Source organism: Falco naumanni, chromosome 1 (assembly GCF_017639655.2).
Source record: "Falco naumanni isolate bFalNau1 chromosome 1, bFalNau1.pat, whole genome shotgun sequence".
Taxonomy (NCBI): domain Eukaryota; kingdom Metazoa; phylum Chordata; class Aves; order Falconiformes; family Falconidae; genus Falco; species Falco naumanni.
Genome location: NC_054054.1, coordinates 70,071,753 through 70,092,135, shown reverse-complemented (window position 1 = coordinate 70,092,135; position 20,383 = coordinate 70,071,753). Strand labels below are relative to the sequence as shown.

General features: G+C 40.0%; 2 protein-coding genes across 5 annotated transcripts in view; both read right to left on the bottom strand.

Annotated features, from left to right (window-relative positions):
• CENPE (centromere protein E) overlaps positions 1–11,710 on the bottom strand; it is a 38,257-nt gene extending 26,547 nt beyond the window's left edge. For 3 of the 4 annotated variants that reach the window (XM_040598374.1, XM_040598396.1, XM_040598385.1), the window contains exons 1-15: positions 11,637–11,710; positions 10,725–10,816; positions 9,787–9,876; positions 9,590–9,708; positions 8,434–8,553; positions 7,417–7,498; positions 7,159–7,226; positions 7,013–7,084; positions 5,440–5,491; positions 4,565–4,652; positions 4,257–4,383; positions 3,477–3,596; positions 2,011–2,169; positions 1,489–1,630; positions 145–239 (exon numbers count right to left, since the gene is read on the bottom strand). In XM_040598374.1, the coding sequence (XP_040454308.1) occupies positions 145–239; positions 1,489–1,630; positions 2,011–2,169; positions 3,477–3,596; positions 4,257–4,383; positions 4,565–4,652; positions 5,440–5,491; positions 7,013–7,084; positions 7,159–7,226; positions 7,417–7,498; positions 8,434–8,553; positions 9,590–9,708; positions 9,787–9,876; positions 10,725–10,816; positions 11,637–11,692 (1,482 nt within the window). In that variant the 5' untranslated portion in view covers positions 11,693–11,710. Of the gene's footprint in view, positions 1–144; positions 240–1,488; positions 1,631–2,010; positions 2,170–3,476; positions 3,597–4,256; positions 4,384–4,564; positions 4,653–5,439; positions 5,492–7,012; positions 7,085–7,158; positions 7,227–7,412; positions 7,499–8,433; positions 8,554–9,589; positions 9,709–9,786; positions 9,877–10,724; positions 10,817–11,636 lie in introns of those variants that run through there. The other variant, XM_040598399.1, reaches the window with a different exon arrangement.
• A 281-nt stretch (positions 11,711–11,991) lies between these two features.
• On the bottom strand, positions 11,992–19,547 carry LOC121082731 (radial spoke head protein 4 homolog A-like). The gene is made up of 6 exons (XM_040582393.1): positions 18,729–19,547; positions 17,965–18,196; positions 15,570–16,325; positions 14,313–14,457; positions 13,366–13,483; positions 11,992–12,714 (listed from the first exon to the last, which is right to left on the bottom strand). The coding sequence occupies exons 1-6, from the start codon at positions 19,235–19,237 to the stop codon at positions 12,471–12,473; spliced, it is 2,004 nt and encodes a 667-aa protein (XP_040438327.1). The 5' UTR covers positions 19,238–19,547; the 3' UTR covers positions 11,992–12,470.
• Positions 19,548–20,383: the final 836 nt, after the last annotated feature.

Below are 20,383 nucleotides of genomic sequence, written 5' to 3'. Positions count from 1 at the left end.
AGACTTACTTTCTAGCCAGTTACAATAATACTGCAGACATACAGAAGAATATTGGTGTCCTACAGATAAGTAAGGCTGATCTTACTGAGAAGGATGTAATATATATGCACTGTATTAGACAACTGGCATAGATTATGATGTTACCCAATTCATGTTAGGTCCAGCAGTCCCTTCAACATCTGAAATTTGATCAGGAGCCATCAGACACTGGTTGTCATATTCAAAATTCTCTAATATAACTGAAGAGAAAGATGTATTAGAAAAATACAGAGTAGCAGTAGATTTTAAACTGGACATCAAGAATTATTTCCTTGAAAATTTTTATCACATTGGAAACAATCATTCAATGGAAAAGAAGTAGCACACTGGATGTGACTTCTGAATCTCACTGTTTTTTCTTATGAAAGGAAGTAACACTGAGGACCAGTCCCTACACTCACGCTGACCACCTTAGCACAAGTTAACAAATACTAATGCAAATCCAGAATATTATTTAACTGGACATGAGGAAAAGCATTTAAGTGTCAAGGAAAGAACAACTCAACAGTATCCTGCAAGATTTAAAGAAAAAAATATAAGTCATACCACACATGCGCCCCCCAGGCTCCCTGAAAAACACCCTGTCAACCCCCACAAGCAAAACAGCTTGGTAGAAGGATTGGCAATAAGGCTGTAAGAAATTACAATCCAGCAAAAGACTTGTCCATTTATTCTTGTGTTTTCAGTTCAACTTCATCCCTCACCCCTCTAAGTCATCCTTGTATTTCTCTACCTCAATTTGATAGTTGAGTAATGACTGATATATTCTTGTTGAGAATTTTGGAATTTGACACACACTTCCCCCCCCCTCTCCTTTTTGAGGGGAAGAACATTGTTTTAATAGATAGCCTGTGCTGAAGAATAACTTTGGCTACATTTACAAAAAACCAGAGGGCTGGAGTAGGTTGCATGGCAGAAGTATTTGTAGACCCTGCCTTTTACCTCACAGCTTTTACCTTTGGTTTTAAATATTAAAGCTCAATATGCTGAAGAGCAGGGGTGAAAAAAGTAATCTTCTTGGAAAGCATGTGCAAGGACTTCTTAATCCGTGCTATCAGAGAGCTGACTTATTCTCTTTGGCAAAATAAGTAATGCTTGCAAAATTACCCAACAGGACTTTGCTACACTATTTCAGCTGGGATAGTAAGACCAATGCTCCCCTTTTTAAGTAAAAAGCACAAGAGTTACCAGTATTATTGTGCTAAAACCACTTCCCTTTCAGGCATCATCCTTTGCTGGAAAATATGATTACCCCATGGGCTACAGGTAACTCTTTCAAAGCTGAGTTCATGGAACATAATTTACGTAGTATAGTAGGGCCAACTAAATGTAGCTTTCATATTGTTAGCATATTAATTTGCTTTTTAACTTAGATTTATTAAAAAGGGAGTATTTCTATTTTCAAAGCAGTTTTGCAGAGTCTCCTTATTTTCTCTGGGTGGTACTTACAATCCTCTGTGTCTGGTACTGATGACAGAGACCTTTTCATTTTTTTTGTTTCAGTCAGCTCTGATGTAAAGTCTTCAAAACAGCTCATGCTCATCTGGTTTATTTTACCAGGAGCCCAAGTAACTCTTCTTCTTCTCTTGGCCTTTTTAAAAAAAAACAAAACACAAACACACCTGTATTTACAGGAGAAGTGATACAATGAAAGCACAAGTAGAGAATAGATGTTGCACTAAGCTAGCTCTATAACGGTACCAGCAGCTAACTAGACAGTTTTGCAGTTTCTTCAAAACTGAACTACAGAATAATGGCTTGAAAGCACAAGCTTCCACAGTCTGTTCACTGCAAGGCAACACTGAATTGATACTCACTCAGAAGTTATTTCAAGTTACTCCTTCAAAAATAAGAAAAAAATGTGAAAATTGTCTATTAAACTTATTCCTCATTGTAAATATAACCCTATGTATTTAATATTAGCTTTCGCAAAGTATTTCAGAGTAAACAAGATCTGGAACAGGTGCTTACATTGGCTTTCTGTTTTGAGGAAAAGGAGGCAGAAGTCACCAGCATCTCAGTTAAGTTCCGTATCCTATCTTCTTGTACTTTTTGAAGAGAATTTTTTTCTTCCAACAGCTGAGCCAACTGGTCTTTTTCCATTGCATGGATTTGAGTCTTTGAAGACACCTTCCATGAGAAGAGTATTAATCAAACTGTGTATCTTCTGTAGGAGTAGCTTGTGTTCTTAAAATATCAATCATAAATATTTAAGGAAAACTACACACATACATTCTTGTAAGCCTGGAAGAGCCGTCTTCAATATTTAAGAAGGAAACTGACACTGTAGTCTACAATTTGCCTGTAGACTTGGTATTTTAAGGGGTCAAAACTCCCCCAAACAATACAGTCTTAGATTTTTCGGGGGATAAAAAAACCCCATACTTTTGAGTGTAACAGTTTAAGATGACCATCCCATAACGCCAGAAGCCTGAAGCTCTTAGAGAACTATGATTCATTTGTCAAATAACAGCAAGCTACCTTAATGCCTGTAGTCTTTTAAAATTTTAAGTACTGAAAAGTTATTTTGTTGTAAAGCAACTGCATTACAGTAGTAGATTTTTTACAACTTTATCATAAGCTTACAATACAGTAATTCAAAGTTCACAGGGGATTTCCCAACAAACTTTTCTGTACTTAAGTACTTTCCTCACTACCTACTATCTCAGAAGACAAACACCTCTAGGTGCACATTCATATTGCAAATTAATTCTCTTAAAAAAAACAAGGTCAGTTATTTTTACTTAATTTTCCTACATATTTTTCTATTTTCGCAAACAAAAAGTCATGTTTTAACAGTTCAATTCACCAAAATAGTACATTCAGAATTGTGATTTTTCCTATGCTTTATCTTTTATTATCTATGCCATAACAAGACTTGCAAGATTGCTCCTCAACTCCATAGATTTCTGGAGAAAGACAAACACATGAGAGAACACACTGGCAGGAAGTTACAGTTGTTCATTCCTTATGTGTAGCCAGAAGCTACATTTAAGTTTTGCCAGTAATCTTATGCAGCTGCAACTTCTTGCAACCGAAGTTGAAGTTAAACATCACTAAGGCAAAAACCCCCATGAATTAAATTGGAATCTTTAACTGACATTCATAAATTCTTATATTGCAATTATTCCTTTTGATCGATGGCAATATTACAGTGTGATATAAGGGATGACAAATTTTTATTTCTTAAACATTAACCTACAGAAAGCAAGCAACTCAGTTGATCTCATTCAGTATCAGCTTTCACAAAGGTGTTTACTATCATCAGTTCTAAACTTCACATCTTTTCTATTTCTGTCCTCTCAATAAAAGCAACAGATATGACTAAACAGTTTACTTACACCTACAAAATTAACTTGTTTTGGTTTAAAAACAGGATGTTTCCAAATATCTATCAGTACTAACGATAGATTGATTTTAGTAAGTTTATTACATACTTCTTCCAGCTGCTTTTTCAAATCCAGAATTTCTTTGCGGTATCTCTTCAGGAGGGCATCATCATCAAGTACTTCATTAACTTTCGGAGTATTCTTCATTCTTTTGGCTGTATTGGCAAACTGGAAGAATATTCTCTCATGGGTAATAGAGAACAAATATCTTAAAACCTTATTGTGTCTCATTTCCCAACATAAGAAAAGGGACAGTTTATTAGATAAATACATAAAGGACAAATATTGACATTTATTTATTTTTTCATGTATTCTAAGCTTGGAAAAGATAGGCTTTAGATATTAATATCAAGCAAAGAAAAAGTGAAGCCTGACATTTAAGCAAAACCATACTAAGTTATTTTTATTTCATAAAAAAACCTCAAAAGACCACCAAAAAAGCAGGAAGACAATCCTACTTAAAGAATACAGTTCATGAATATTTAATTACCCTCCTTCCCTGTAGGGCCTAACATCTTGTGTTAACAAAGATTTAGTTCTAGCTGTGCTTGGAAAAGGCAAATGAGAAAAGATGTTATTTCCTGCCCAAAAGGTGAGAGAAGGAGCTTTGGTCTAACTGCCAGAAAGCTCTAGTTAGACAGCCTAGTACAAGATGACAAATGGGAAAAAGAAGCATACAAAACAAACATTTCAAGTTGCAAGGCCACAGAGGGCCTTTAGAAGATTCATTTGACTACAGATCCAACAGATGACAGTTTTCCACCCCTCCAACCTGTCTACAATGAAGCCTTGAGTCAGAATAATGCTTGAGAACCAGTAAAGTTTTACCTGAAGAGTACTGAGCGTTTCATCAAAAGAAACAGGAGTAATTGTACAAATAATGACCGTCTTAGCATTTCCTCCAAGGGAGTTCTGCAGAATTCGAGTCAGCTTGCTGTCTCTGTAATTTATAAACCTGATGAAAGAGGGAAGAAAGAATTAGTATTTTTATACAGAAAAACCACAGTAAACATCTTTTCTAGAAGTAACAGGTTGTTTGAATTACCTACACACAAATAGGATTATACATAAAAGTTTTATATTTCATAGTTTATTAGTGACTGACTTAAAACAGGTATGCCAACACACGTGCTTACCCAGAAGGGTCATCACAAAGTTTTTTGATAACTTGACCAAGAATGAACAAGCTCCGGTTTATATTGCAGCCTTCTTTCAGTCTGACACCTGGGTATCAAACAGTAATTATTTAAATTAAAAACAACGTTAAGATACATTTTCAATCTGTCAAGCTTCTGTGCTATGTTATGCTCATAAGGATTATCCATGAGTTAATTGTGAAATGCTGCAATGCACTATGACCTATCAGCAGCTAGTACCAAATCCTCTGTAACAGCTGAAATGCATAAAAATACAACAGTAATCTAGCACAAAACCAATCTTTACATAGTAAGTAGCTGTGGCCATAAGCACTTCAATTTTGTTTCCTGTGTAGGTTTTGCAAATGCATGTATTTACATGTGTAATATACCAAAGCAGCCTTAGAATACGAGGAACAGCTAACCCAAAAGTTTTAAGATAGTGTATTAACTTGTGTTCCTCTCAGATTTTTATGATAAAAGCATTTTTGTGCTACTTCATGCTGTTATCGTCAGTTATCAAGGTTCCTCTTCGCTGAAGCGAGACATCTATTAACTTTTCAACTTTACACAAGTCCCTATAAGCTTCTAAGGATTTCTTTACTGCAGATGAATCTTTACCGAATCATGTCTACTCCATTAGTTCAGTATGACTGTTGCTGGACTTGCTATTCTGGAAAAGTTGTATTATCTAATTGTTTGCATTTTACAGCATTTTCCTGAGTAGATTCTGCCCCACCAAGGGCAAAAGAGATTATTTATAAACAATAATTAACACAATTGCACATATATCAAATAATTTCCTTTCTATCATAGTCTCTCATAAGGGTTCATTAACAGAAGCAGTCATCAGGATAGCCTCATTTAACACTCACCTTCAGATCCTGTTTGACTAGCTCTTTCACTGCCTGCCAGATCCACCAAGTTCTACAAATTCATGAAATATTTCACAGGTTAGTTCTGAGGCATTTTAGATCCTCTAAATCTCTGCTAAGAATTTAATAAATTAAAGTTACACTCCAAAAGAGCAAGAGGTCTGTCATTATTGGAAGTAATCCATAGCTATGACACATACCAACCAATACTTTCAAAGACACAGAATAGTTCTTATGAACTCTATTATACCATTCTGCATAGTATTTCAAACATGCACTACAAGTCCCTCTACCCTCCATAACAAAAAAATAAACCGTTTCTCAGTATATAAGCATTCACTACAGATTCAAGCCATAGGAGGCTTCATAGAATCACAGAAAATCCAGTCCATCTTTCATGGGAAAGCGAGCCTAGATGAGATTATCTAGCACCCTGTCCTGTACCAGCTGTATGTCTCTCCTTGCCTGTCATTGTGGTGATAAGGAAAGGAAGAAATGGTACACCAGAGGAGAAGCCTCACTCTAAATCTGGTTCAAAGTCAGTTAGACCTTTATAGCATCCCATAACAATTTGTCTGAGCAAGTAGCCCTCACTTTAATTAGTTTAAAATGGTAAAATGCTGTACTAACTCCATCAAGCAGCAACAGACCAAAAAGGCCAAAATCCCCTATCTCCACATTAGCAGAGGTTCCTATAAAGTCAGTTGGAACAGAGACAGGGAAGGTGTGTAAAAGGAGTAGAACCATTAAGATATGGTGAGAGAAAAAAAAAAAAAGCAGGTAGTTTGCTCAAATACTGCACAAGCAGTGTTTACATTCAGATCTCAGAGCTTTTTCATATGAAGCCAGAACAGAAAGCTCTTTCCCCAATGCACGCGATGGACTTCAAGCTTGCTAAATTGGGAAAAGCATTAATACTTTTCTCACTCCTTCAGTCAATTTGGATTCTCTTCTGAGAATCAAGAAAAGGCTGTAACAGAAAAGGCTTCAGAAACCAAAACACTCCTCTAGAGATGAGCAGTGTAGTCCCCCCCAGCTTAAAGTATTTCATATCCTAGTAATCCACTAAAGAGATGTTAAGTGGGGTTACTTTTGAAAAAAAAATATCTCCTGGCCTTTGCAGCTATAAGCCACGTGTTCTTTTAACAATTAATTCTGAGGCTGAGAGAAGCCTTAACATTACTCACTTTACAAATAATTTCACTAGGCTTGTCAGCAGTCAGGAACAATTGTAGAGAAAGCAGTGTTTAGCAAAATGCAAGAGCACTCTGACAATAGCCCCTTATGCTTCTGGGAAGGGCGTGAACTCCCCAATCCAGCATGAATTGTGTAGGAACTACTCCCATGTCAGAACTCCCTTTGGTGGGAAGATATCCTCTAGGTAACACCCCAGGAGTCTCCCTGTATACAGTGAACATATTTCTGATCACCTGCCCAAGAAATGTCTGCTAGAAATTAACAACAAACCATGCTTGTAGTGTCACCATAAAGTAACATTATTCTCTCAAACAAGTGGTAACAATAAATTCTCTACTTAAATGCCTATTTAATAACTTCTTGGAGTATAGCTTACCAAGTGGGATACCATCACTGCTCCCTCACAGTTTGCATTTGCAGGATCACTTCGTTCTCTGCTTTCAATGATCTAGAAGAGGGTACAATAAAATCTTTGTCAGTTCAAAAATAAAAAAACCCTCCTAATAGTGAAACAGTTCTTACCATTCTGAAGATGGTGTGAGAACGGCTGCTGTGTTCGTTCATTTTTGTTTCTCCATAATGGCGATTTTCTGTCAAAAAGTAATATTAGAGTACTTCTGCTTATGTTCTGATTAACTGGACATGACAGACAAAAAGCATAATTTTAAAGCTATCCGAAAAACAATTTCTGAATATAATCTCAAAGAGATACCTCATGATGCTAGATATATTCACCAATGCTTTTCTAAGATATCAGCTGATATTGGCTAAACAACTTACTTTCTCCTTTTCTGATCCATGCCATAACTTGTTCTGGAGCAACCACTACCTCTTCAATCAGGTCTTCTACATACGTATTCCTCTTAAGAACAGAAACAGTAATAAATCTTACTGAACTCAAACCCACTTCAATACATTAACATTACCAGCAATTATTATAGCATTTGTTCAAGTTCGCTTCCTTCTTAAAAGGAAGCAACATCAGTTGAATGTTTTTTCTGTGAACACAAGGTATGAGGAAAGTTTAGACCTTTATCAGAACTGTAGCCTAAAGACACAAGAAACATATCTAGAAAACTTGCTAAAAATAAAATTGGTAAGGGAAATAGTCTTCCGGACACTTTCTAAGGGAATCCAGAAGTCCCTTTCTCAGTAAATGTTACAAGGCCATAATCATAACTGATAAGTCTCCCTTCTTGCCAAGTTCCAAAAGCATATTTTCAGTGGCCTAAACAATCAAAAACTGGTGGTTTATTTTTCTATTTGCTACAAAGCTTTATAACTGAAGATGGCATTAATATAAATTTATGTTTCCCTACTGATCATCTTACTGAATTGTTCTAGCCTGATGGTTATTCTATGATTACAGTAGAAGAAAGTTATACCTACATCATAGATGATACGAAGATGGTATTATAGTAACTGTATTTCTGGTGGAGACTACTAACACATTAAACTAGAAGCTTAATATCATGTTTGTATAAATTTTATTAGCTTGACAGCGATTACTTGGGTGTTGTCTAAGTTCAATAAAATATATTATCCTGAAAAACTAAAAGAGATTAATTTTCTCTTACAAACATTTATAAAGATAAAGCAGCAACAGTATGCCCAACTTCACTGTTGTTATTTTACTATATCAAGTGTCCTTCTGCTAATTCCCAAGATAACAATTACACAGTTTGACACAGGAAAGTCTTCAACTAGATTCTTCTGAAGGCTGTTTTTTGTTTTAAAAAAAACCCCTTCCTTCAATCTAAGCAGATATGGTACTTACACTATATAACATCCACTTACATTAACATCCTCACGAATTCCTAGAGGCTTCTTTTTCCTGGTATCACAAAGCAAATCTGTAATGGTTTCATTGTAGATTTCCATGTAAGAAACCCTTAGCAAGAATTCTCGATCTGGAATCTAATGTTCAAAGAAAAAAAATAACAGACTAACCAATGAATACCTTTTAATGCAAGTATTCTTAAGTCAAAGAATATGCTTGGATACCATTCCACAGATTCCCCCCCCATCCTCTTCACACGTTAGCAATACCAATGCAGAATTATTTTTCTTCTACCCCACCTCCTTCCAGCTGCATTAACACTATATCAGTTTTAGTAGGCTATAAAAGTAAGGTAACTGTCCTACAGAAGCATGACAATAACTCTCCTACTTAAATACCCTTTCCATATCTAACCTCCTCCTGGTTAGGCTCCTTCCTCTGTGTACCTAGGCTTCTCTCCCTCTTTGCTTATATTTACTTTGCTGCTGCTTCTTCCCCTGCCTCCCTGGTAAAGAATACTGGGTTGAGGAAAGGCTGCACAATGAACTCAAGGACTACAGCACGATGGAAAATTTTCTTGGCTTCAGTTACTTTTGTAGACCCCCTAAGGTACTCTACACCTCCTCAAAGGGGCAGTGAAAGTCACTTAATGATTGCCTGAAACCCTCAGGTCAGAAGCAAGTGCTCTGCAGATGGTTTTGGAAATCACTGTTTTGACTTGCACCTTCCCTTTGCTTCCTATTACCATAGAGCAATTAGCCTATGATTCTTTTTAAAGCCTGAAATAAGTAAATTTAGTATCATATTCTTCCCACTAAAGAGTCTTTAAATACTGGTAATTTTTTTGAATTTAAAAAAAACAGAATAAGCAAAGCTTCACATTGCTTCACCTACCACATTGAGCGGGCATCTGTTTGTATTTGTAACCAAAGTTTAGTGTATTTGCAAGTTTAACAGCCCCCCATAGCTGTGTTCAGACTTGATTTCTGCTAACAGTCCCATTACTTTTCTTTTTTAAACCACTCATCTTTGCAAGGATAGCAAAGCAACTGCAACATATGGTTCAAGATAAATTAATTTCTTTCATAAGTTCCTTGATACTAATTAACTTTTTGTGACAATCACAAATATTACTAGTCCTTTCAGTCACTTCAATTTAATGGAATTGCTTACCTCACAAATAATTTTGAAAACATGTTGAATTGCTTTAGGGATAATGCCTACAGAATCTTCATTTCCCATCATTGTGTATGTCTTCCCTGAAGCAGTCTGTCCATAAGCAAAAATTGTGCCTAGAAAGATGGTTAATTTTTACTAATTACGTATTAAATACATTATAAACAGGATTTAAACACAGTTTTAAGACTTACCATTATAACCTTGCACAGCTGACTGTATAATTGGAACAGCTACACCTTCATATAACTGCTGAGTGTTGTCACTTGACTGAAATACACGATCTTGAAAAGAATTTTAAAATAAAGCATGTGAATCCATTGTATTGGATGTCAAAACCAAGCTGCCATCTTACTCACTATTGCTGACCTCAAATCCAGTAAAGTGGGCACCAGATTGTAGGATAGTTCAAACATAAAATGTATTGTGGCACCAGCACAGGCTTTTTTTTTTAAAAAAAGAGATATGAAACACAGTACCAAGAAAGATACAATGAACAGACAAGTAAAAAACAACAAAAAAAATGATCACAGTTATATAGTCACCCCATTTAATTCCCAAACCAATTATGGCTACTTTATTTTTGAGGACTGTAAGCCTGACAAGACAGACCAATTAAACTCCTAGCCTGGAGAACACTTTGATTGAATCTGCATTTTGGGAAAAATCCTTGTAGTGGCTATATTCATGTTATTGAGCAGATCGGTAGGAAAAGACTCAAAGCAAGGCTGTTAGTTATGAGAATCTAACATTCACACTAGGCACTTTTCCATTTTAGGTTTAGGTTCCCCAACCTCCTTCTCCCTAAATGCACTGGACTAGCTAACGTAGTCCATTTCTAACTGGAATTAATTTGAAAAGAATCCCGCTCATGTTTTCTAAAACCACTCTACGCCACAAACAGGAACAGAGAAAGCAACATCCATCAGGAAGTTGACTTCAAAAGCACATTCCTGGTACTGACAACAGACATCCTGCATGCCCCAATGGCACATCTTCAATTTTATGAAGCTGGAAGGAGTTTCAAGGGTATTGCAAAAAGTTAAGGTCATTCATGTTAGTTGGCACATTCAAGTAGTACGGTAACAAAGATGTGTGTAAGCATAAAAATGAACTGCTTTTATAGTCTTACCATAACTGAATACTCTTGTACCATTCACGTCGGATATCGTATTATTTTCACTTCTCCAGTGCAGTGACACTTTATGTTCCAGATCATTTTCTCTAAAAGATGCGATGTTGTTAAGGTTATTAGGTTAGGACTCTGCTCCTGTAATGGGCCCACCCCCCTCCCGCCATGGGGTGGCAACCCCACCTCCCCCTCTCCGCAGTGATACGAGGATTATTTACTTTAAAAATGGAAAAAGCAAGGGTAAAGAACCGTAACTACCTATAGTGAAAGACAATAAAGAATTTGAAAAATCTGAGGATGTTAGTTAAATCCGTACAGTTATTAAAACACAGCTGTGAGAAAAGGAGTAGACACCATTAACGTATCAAGCTGGGACACAAGATAAGCTCAAGGAGAACGAAATCATTAAAGAGACTAAACATAAAATTACTGGAACTATGTGCGATCTGACCTAATTAGCACAGTAAAAGATCCACCCTCGAGCAAAGAGTCTCATACTGACAAAGCGTCTTCCCCACATAGCACACTCAGGGAAAAGAACGCTGTACCTTTAGAGACGGGGCTTTCGAGAGCATGTGAAAGTTAAGTGCGACTAAACGGCTGCTCAAATTGTGTAAGATATACTGTGTATTAAGGTGTGCTAGCTTTGTGGAATTACTGGCCACACAGCACCCATCTCTGCTGAGACGCGTAAGAAGCTAATTACTCCGTGTGTGACCCGGCTCGCGCACACCGGGTGGAGCCCAGACCCGGGCTAACGGCGAGGCGGCAGCGGCGCTGCCGAGGGGCCCTGCTGAAGGCCGGGGGGAGGCGCAGCAACACCCTGGGAGGCCGAGGGACCTTGAGGCCGCCCGCAGCCTCCTCTCCGGCCCGGGGCTCAGGCGCGGCCCTCCCAGCCGGCCGGGGCCTCACCTGGCGATGAGCGGCCGCACACGCACGCAGACGGTCACGGCTCCCTCGTCCGCCATCCCCGCAGGCGCCGCGCGCAGAACCTGAGGGCAGCCGCCTGCCGCGCACACCCAGCCAAAGCAACGCACCGGCCCAACCGCCGCCGGAGTTTAAACTACTCCCGAAGCCGCTTCCTATTGGCCCGCGCAGGACTGACGCCACGGCGGAGCATACCACTCGCCACGGGCTGACGGGGGAGCAGGGAAAGCGTGGTGCGGAGGCAGACGGCCGAACGCCTGCGGCACCCCCCCGGCTGCGGAGCGTCCCGCGGTGGCGCCGGCCAGGGCTGCGGCGCCATGAAGAGCGGCGGCCGGCGGGCTACGCTGGAGGTTGTTGCGGTGCGCTCGGCCAGTATCTCAATAAGCCCTCTACTGAATGTAAATAGTATACTTTCGCACATAAAAGAGACATTTGTATACAATTACTTTTTTTTTTTTTTTAAGTAAAATTTATAAAGGTATTGAAGCGCGGGTTAGAAAAACAACGTGCACGCCCGCCGGGTGAACGGTAGTTACTCCTTACAAAGCAGTGTTATTCTAGGAACCAGAAACAGACTGTGTTTGCCCACTCCTCTGAAACAAGGCTGCTTCGTTGTGTTCTCTTCCAATGACAACGATGCAATCTTCACAGCACCATGGGTGTGCTTAGGAGAGAGAAAGGAGGGGAAGGTAGCTGCACAGAAGAGCCTACGGAAATCAGAAAGAAGACGTGCTTCAACTGCCTTTCTTTTAAGGTCTACTAATTTATGAAAATACTATTCATGTTTAAACTCTTAAAATTACATTTTTCTCCTGTGTTTTAATCCTCCTCCTCCTCCTCCTCTTCATCCTCCTCAACAGTGCCTTCTTCCTCTTCCTCCGCTGCAGCTAAGGCTTCTTCCCTTGCAGCTTTGAAAGCCAGCTCCTCATCCAGAGTGGGATCTCTTGTCTCAGTGATTTCTGGCCCGCTGGGGTATTCTGGTTGCACTGGTGGAGGCAGTGCGGGAGTGTGGTTCTCTGGACTGTATTTATGACCCCAGCCAAAGTAGATGTTGTCAAATTTCCTGAAAAAGAAAACCGAAAGGTCACATATTCTTCCCCCAGCAAAACATCAGTGGAGATAATGTCAGGCTTCCTTGCTCTGCTGTGCAAATAGTCACTGTGGTGCAGATATCCTATAACAGAAGTATTTAAAAGACGACACCTCTTTTTAACCATCTTCTGCTTAAAAATCTCCAAATGCTAAAATGATGAAGGCTGTACTCTGTCACTCCACTATATTGCAGTATGACTCCAACTTCACACAGGTAACATAGTGCTGTTCCTGACACTGCCAGCTCCAGTGCCCATTTAAAAACAGGAAGGGGTAAGGAATGTACCATGTGTAGTGGAAACAAATGAACATTGGAACCACTGAATGTAGCTGTTGTAAAAAGTACCACAAACGCAAGAACACAGCTTTCAAATCGAGGACTGTGACCAAATAATAACTGGACATTTACATCCATTAACTTTTATACCTGCCTTTCCAATGATTAATTCATTTTCAGTCTTAAATACATGTTTACTGTTGCTGTGTGTATTTAAGTGACATCTGCATCAGTCTCTGGAATAGTTAGAATTCAGTCATGAATTAATAATAAAGCAACTTTAACTTCATTAGACAGGTATCTGTGTTTAGCATACATGGTCTGTGTTGTAACCAAGCAACTCACTTGCCAGACGCAAAGGCATATGCTCCGGGCCATCGGTTAGACTGGAGGATTGCAACAGCGTATTGCGGGATCAGGGTTGTAGAAAGCTGAGCTGTCCAAGCAGGGATGTTCTGAATTCCTGGAGGCAGCCAAACACACAGAGTCTATGAATAAATTGACTTATGAGCCTCTGCAAAATATTTAAGACTGAGCTACAAGACTTTCACAGAATTCAAGCAACGGTTATATTAAGTTGCATGTTAGAAGAACCCTAAGACAGAAAGAATAAATGTAGGCGCTGTATTTAAACAGATGGTTTGGATGTATGGGTAGGTAGTACAGGAATGCTGAGACCCATGTACAGAAAAGATCATGCTCCTGAAATTCAGTAGTACTGCTGTTTCTTTTTTCAAGGACTTGTTATCACTTACGGATAAATTATATAGTTATATTTCACCTTGAGCAAAGAATGGAGAGTAGGAAAATAATTTACTGTTGATATAATCTAATATTCAGGGTCCCATATTCCCATGATTTGCTGCAATAATATGGTACAGTATCTAAAATCTTATTTGTATATCTGTGCATGTGTATGTATATGTATTTATATATTTACACTTGCACACATACTTTTTTTTTTGCCTAAAAAGATGGTGAAAAAATACCTGAATGTATTTCATGTAGTGAGCTGTCTTGAACTTGCAGTAGCCTGACCAGTCTGGGGTATTTTATCCATTTATTCTCAACAAGATTGTTAACTACTAAACCCAATTATTTCAGTTTTAATGTCAATACTGTTAACCATTTTCGTTTTGATCAATTTTATAAAAGAATGTGCTTACCCTACAGGGGCAAACTATATTGCTCCACAAAGTATCAGAGTTCTAAGACTGCAGATATATATAATACCTACATGCCAGCTTTCCTAGTAACTCCCTATCAAAGACTTCATATTCCATGAAGAATACCTTCATCTTCAGAGAGTGGAGTGAGAAGAGGTGGTCCGATTTCTTGCTGTAGTTCATCTGGCTCCTCTGCTTTCTCGTCGTCTTCATCTTCTTCTTCTTCTTCTTCCTCTGATTTTTGAAAAGGATTAAGCCAAACACAGCGGCCCTATAATTGATATGGAAAATAATTAATCCATGTAAGAATCACTGAAAGAATGCAAGCCAGTTAAAACAATTGGTTCAGGCACATGCACATGCAGTAAGGGAGGGGGAGAAGAAAAGAAAAATATATTTTCCGTAACAGGTATATTGTGGGCAGAATATTGTATCCTCTTGGCAGAGTGTTCCCTATACCCTTCGTCCCCCTCCTCATCCATGCTTACTGTTTCATAATAACCCTATACCTCCGTCATCAGCTTTTTTGTTATTTTGTAGTCTTCAGTTTCTTGCCAGTTGGATTTATATCCTTGCTAGATTACCAGTTACTGCAAACTAAGAGGCTTAATTTACAGACTTTGCCCCTTCTTTTTAAAGTCTGCCTGGTTATTTAGCTACCAGTCAAAAGAACATAACAAAATGTTCCTAAGATTCTAATACGTATAGATTTTATTTTTACCACTATTATTTTGCTGGTAATAATTTTAAGCCTTATTTCCTAATATTTGCTGTTATTTTACACTAGCATTCTTGAATTGGTAGACTGGCCAGCAAGTTATCCAGCAATGATCATCAAATTAGTAATATCTCTTTCCAGCACTAGCCTGGTGTGACGAGCTTTTAAGCTTTTTCATTCGCATGTTTCACAGTAGGAAGTAAGGAACAAAAAACAAAACCAGAAGAAAAAATCAAATAAGTTCCATTTAGTATACAATTGTAAGCTACCTGCATTTTAGCATTGTACCCAAGAAAAGAGAATTTAAACATTTTTGTCAAGTAAGGACTTCAAAAGAGAAAACCCAGATTACCAGAAATTATTGTTACCTATCAAGGCCTAACTCCATAATGTTATCTTTGGAGTAAGTGCTGAACCTAGAAGTTTCCTAAATATATGTATTTATATGTATTTATACATCTGCTATTATGTAAATATGTGCAAAATTATTTATATATTATATATATATATCAAATATATTTTCTGTAGAAAATATTTCAGTTCAATACCATTCCTGGTGAAGAATTCAAATGTTCAGGTGAGGAGTGTAATTTACATTCTGAAACCCCACGAGTACTACAGTGTGAATGGTATCTGAAGTCAGTGTGAGCTGTGCCAGAACATACCTGCTTTAGAATATTCTGTACGTGGTGTACCCATGTGGAGAGAGAATCTACCATTTCAACCACAGAAAGAGGCTGAAAATCAGGGTTTTCTTCATATGTATCTCTTTCTCCACCCCCCTCCTCCTCTTCATCTCCTTCCTCCTCTGCAAACTGGTAAAATCCAATGGGAGAGATATGGGTTCCTGCTGAGATCCGAGCTATCTGTGCACGCAGGTAATTGGCCTCATTTCCAGGGAAAGGAGGAAAGCTCACAACAGGAGCATCCAGCCTACCAGTGAAGAACTTCTTGATTTTCCTGGCACAGACAATCTGGGCTGGTGTCACTGGAGGCAACTTCACCCAGGATTTCCCTGGTTCATTACAGACAAAGTAGACATATTTATTAGCCCCAGTCCCATTTTCTTCTTTTGGGATGACAGGGGGAGGCTTATAGGTGGTCTTTGGTAGTTCGTCTTCTTTTTCTTTCTCCTTGTTTTCATCTTCAACCTCACCCATCCCTTTCCCTCCTTCCTCAATAACTTCTTCCTCTTCTGTTTCCTCATCCTCTTCGCCCTCATGGTACTGTACTTCAGCTATAATATAGTTCATCTCCAGGCCCAAAATTTTGCCCCAGAAGCGACAGATCTGGATTGGCTGAACACTAGTTAGTTTTTTAAGGGCAAGGAATATGTGATAAGATTCATCTTTGCTCAAACCAATTCCAGCCTGTTCAAAATAAAAGGCTGTTTCCATCACATTAGGTAGAGGAATCTCTCCCTGGGAAAGAAGACCCGGAGTTAGAACTGAAGAACAGTATAATTATCTATTTGAAAAATTATACATGTTATCCACTGAGCATTATACTTCACTTTCTTGTTGTGCCACTCATTCTCTCAAAATGCTTTGCAGACATTCATTCACTACATCTTTCACTATCATTTAGAAAAAATAAAAATGCCATTTTAAGGGTAAAGAAGAGAATACAGATGAACTGCAGCTTTTAGAACACAGGATTTCAAAATTCCCACTCCTAATTACTGCAAAATAAGGAAAGTCAGAATGCTTACGCAAGACTTACAAAGGACCTCAGTGCTAGGGCATGTCAGCTATGTAAGAGGCCTTGACGCCCACAAACAGTGTCACTGTGTGTTTCCTTGTGTTTGTGGAAGATACATTTTGGGAAAATATAATACATATTTTATATATTTAGACACCAAACCAGCAATATTTCTTTGGAGTGAATGTTGTTCTTTTAAAAACCTTGGCATAAAGATCCCTGTATGTTTTAAAATACTGGCCCCTGCTCTTCCTGAAGTCCATAATAAGACTCCAGCTGGCTTCAGTGGAAGCAGAACTAGGCCAGTAATGATTCAATTATTTCCATTCGCTTTATCACCCTTCTCTCATTTCATGGGGGTAGGTGATTACATCACACAAATATATTAGAAGTTGTACACAGCGGGGTAGGGGATTTGGAAGAAGGAGTGCTACTTTTGTGTGGAATTTCTTTGGCCCTACCGGCTTTCTTATATCAAAGCAGATAGACAGAAATATGAAAAATTCAAGATCCCTTTCTGAAATAGCCTATTTTTTTCTATTTTTCCATTGTATACTGTTGCTATAAAATAAGTAATAGGCTATGGAAAAGGTGAAAGACTATCTCTTCTGTTGTTAGTATTTGTATTCTGCAGTGGTAATTCATTTGAATATATACTGGTAACTTCATATGAAAATCAGTATCTTGTTGATTAGTTTCCCTTGGTTATTATAATAATTCTCTTAATTTTTCATTGTGTACAAATGCTTCTGCATATAAATATCCAAATATGGAAAAATACCCTGTTTTAAGAAGTGGCTTTTCAATTCTAGTAGTTCTTCATTATAACATTTTTTAAATTTTTTTTTAGTTGGAGAAGGAAAGAATGGAACCACAGCTGGAGCTGGAAGGATCACACATTCTCCATTCTCTATTTTACAGTAGCAGCTGTGCACAATATTCTCAAAGTGGTGTCCAGAATTATAGTCACTTTGTGTAAAGAAATGCCACTTTTAGATAAAGAAATTTGGATGCAATATTCCATGCTGAACTGGCATATTGGAGATATTGTAAACATTACTTTCTGTTCATCATCTCTAGAACATCTATGATTGTAAAGGCTCGGCATATTAGATTTACTACAGGGAAAAAACCCAACTAAATAATAACCAGATGGGTTTTCTTGTTCACAACTAGACATGGGACCAGCTCAGCTATGAAGAGGGTACATGGTACTGTGGTTGCTGTTATTTACATGATCATGAGAGGCAATACTACAAAGAAGACCTCAATTTCCTCCCTTCTTCCTTTCCCTTCCTGACATCTTCCTATGCATTCCCTCATATATATGATACTTATTTTTCTCTGATAATAACTTACTATCTCTTCTTCTAGTTCTTCATCTCCTTCTCCATTTGCCTTGAGGAACAAAGCTTTACGTTTTTCTGCAGCTTCAAATGTTGGAAGAATCTCATATTCATCTCGAAGAGTGTCCATTTTTTTCTGAAACCGAGCCCACTTCACATCCTTGCTGATATTCTCAATTATGTCTACAGCATTTGTGGGCTGTTCATCCAGGATCTTTGTTAGCATATTAGCAAGATGATCATATCTGTTGTGAAAATGTAAATATTATTAGCCTACTATACAAGTCTTAGATGATGTTTTTAGTATCAAAAGTAGCAGCTAATCACCTGGAGCTTTGGAGAAATTGTTGAAATAGTTAGATGAAACTGCATCATGGAGCATTATGGGAAATTAGACCTGAAATTAGTCTGATATAATATATATATGTATAAGTAATCCTGTCTTCCACTTTTGGTGTATATCATACCTGCCTCAGGAGCTGAAGCTGAATTTAAACTTGCTCTTAATCAAATCAATTTCCCTTTGAGCTCTATGCATTCCCTCAGGAATTTTTATTCTGAAAGGGGTTGGACACATACAAGTATCACATAGCGATGACTATTGCATTTATAAACAGATTTATATAAAAAATTATGTATAGCATATTCTCCCATGCTATATACACACAGAGAGAGTATTTCACCCTTTCTTAATGTAACCCTTTTCCCTTTTGCCAACACTTTTCCCTCCACTCATACTTCCTACCCCTTTCAATTCTGCCCCTTTTTCAGACTTACAAGTTCAGGCCAGATGTTGTGCTGCTCTTCAGTAAATAGGCTTTTGCATTCTGAATTGCCAGGATTCGGGACTTGGGATCAGGGATCTGATCATCACATGGACTGTATCCTGGCTGGTAAAGACCATAACCTGGTTCATGTGGCTGATAGGGTCCATGCTGGTGTTCATAGGCTTCATAGGGATCTTGTCCTACTGCGTATGTCTGATAGGCACTTTTTGATTTCTGTGTTTGGTAAGGGTCTAATTCTAGTGCATACGACTGATACATGCTTTGCCTTGCCTCCTGTGATTGGTAAGAGTCTTGTCCCAGCGCGTATCCCTGGCTGGTGTTTGTTTCGGGCACCTGTAGCTTGTAAGAGCCTTGTTCTGCTCCCTGTGGGTGATCGAGGTGTTGGATCAGGGTCTGTGGTTGATACGGTGCTTGTTCTGGTGGATGGGTCTGGCTGACACTTCTTCTTCGGTCCTGTGCTTGGTAGCGGTCTTGGTCGGGTGCTTGCGGCTGATCCATGCTGTCCCTCAGCCCCGGTGGCTGACCAGACCCTTGCCTTACCCCCCGTTCCGACTGCTGAGGCTGATGCGGGTCTCGCTCAGGCTCCAAGCCCTCAAAAGGTGCCTGCCCGGGGCCCTGCTGAGGCGGGTAGGGTGTGTACAGCTCGGCCCGGCCGGGGCCGCCTCCGGGCCACAAGTGCTCCCCGAGGCCGCGCTCCTGCCCTTCCCGCGGGACAGCCTGGGGCGGCGGCTCCTCGGGAGGCTCGGTCACGGCCTGGCTCGGGCCGTGCGGGCCGGGCCGGGGGCGCCGAGCTGCACCTCGGCCACCCTCAGCGCCTCCCGTCGCGCAGCAACGGCTGCTGCCGCCCGCGGGGCGGGGCGGGCGTCGCTGAGGTAACCCGGCCGCTGCTGCCCGGGCCGCGCGGCGGGGCGCTGCCGTGCCGTGCCGGAACGCGTGGGGCCGCAGCTTCTGCCGGCAGGCGGCGCTACCGCCTCGTTTCTCCCCGCGTTCAGAGGTGCCCGCAGGTTGCCCGCCGCAGGGGGAGCGGCGGGGCTGAGGGAGCCCGTTGGAAGCGGTGGCGGAGCCTCGCGCGGTTGAAGCCGTTGGAGGCGCCGCAGCTGTCAGGGCTGCTGCGCTCGGGTACCTGCTGCCGGCCGCTCGGGCGGCGCGGTGTCCCCTTTGCGTCGCCGCACGCCGAGGGGCAGCCGCGCCCAGATTTCTGAGGGGGCCATTGCCCCCGTCAGCTTTCCTCAGCGCTGGGCGGGAAGCGCCGCCCACGCCCGAGGGGGCTGCCGCTGTGGGTGGGGGCGGGCGGCGCGCCCGGGCTCGCTGCTCCCAGCCCCGCGGTTCCGGGGCGTCTGCTGAGCGGGGAACCCCAGCCTGCCCGAGCTGCTGCCTCTTTCTCTGAGGGGGTTTCAAGCCCTGCTTGTTTCCTTTTATCATGATCCACAAACACTGTTAGTACTCTGTCTTGAACGTTTGTGGTACAAGAACCTTCTAGGTGTCTGCTGGGAGCTGAAGTATGGGTCTTCAAAAGCTTAATCTTTGTTTAAAAAGAAACAAGTTACATTCGTCTTCGTTGTGTGCAGTTTAATCTTCTCCTGTTTAGTGGTGATGTATCATGATTTTTCTGTAAAGTGCAAAGTTTTTTTCTTTGAGGAGGAG

Coding starts and splice junctions, on each gene's coding strand:
- LOC121082731 (XM_040582393.1), bottom strand. CDS start 19,237: ATGGATCAGCCGCAAGCACCCGACCAAGACCGCTACCAAGCACAGGAC. Junction 18,197..18,728: donor ACAACATCTGGCCTGAACTT/GTAAGTCTGAAA, acceptor TTTTCACAACAG/ATATGATCATCTTGCTAATA. Junction 16,326..17,964: donor AAGAACTAGAAGAAGAGATA/GTAAGTTATTAT, acceptor CTTCTTTCCCAG/GGAGAGATTCCTCTACCTAA.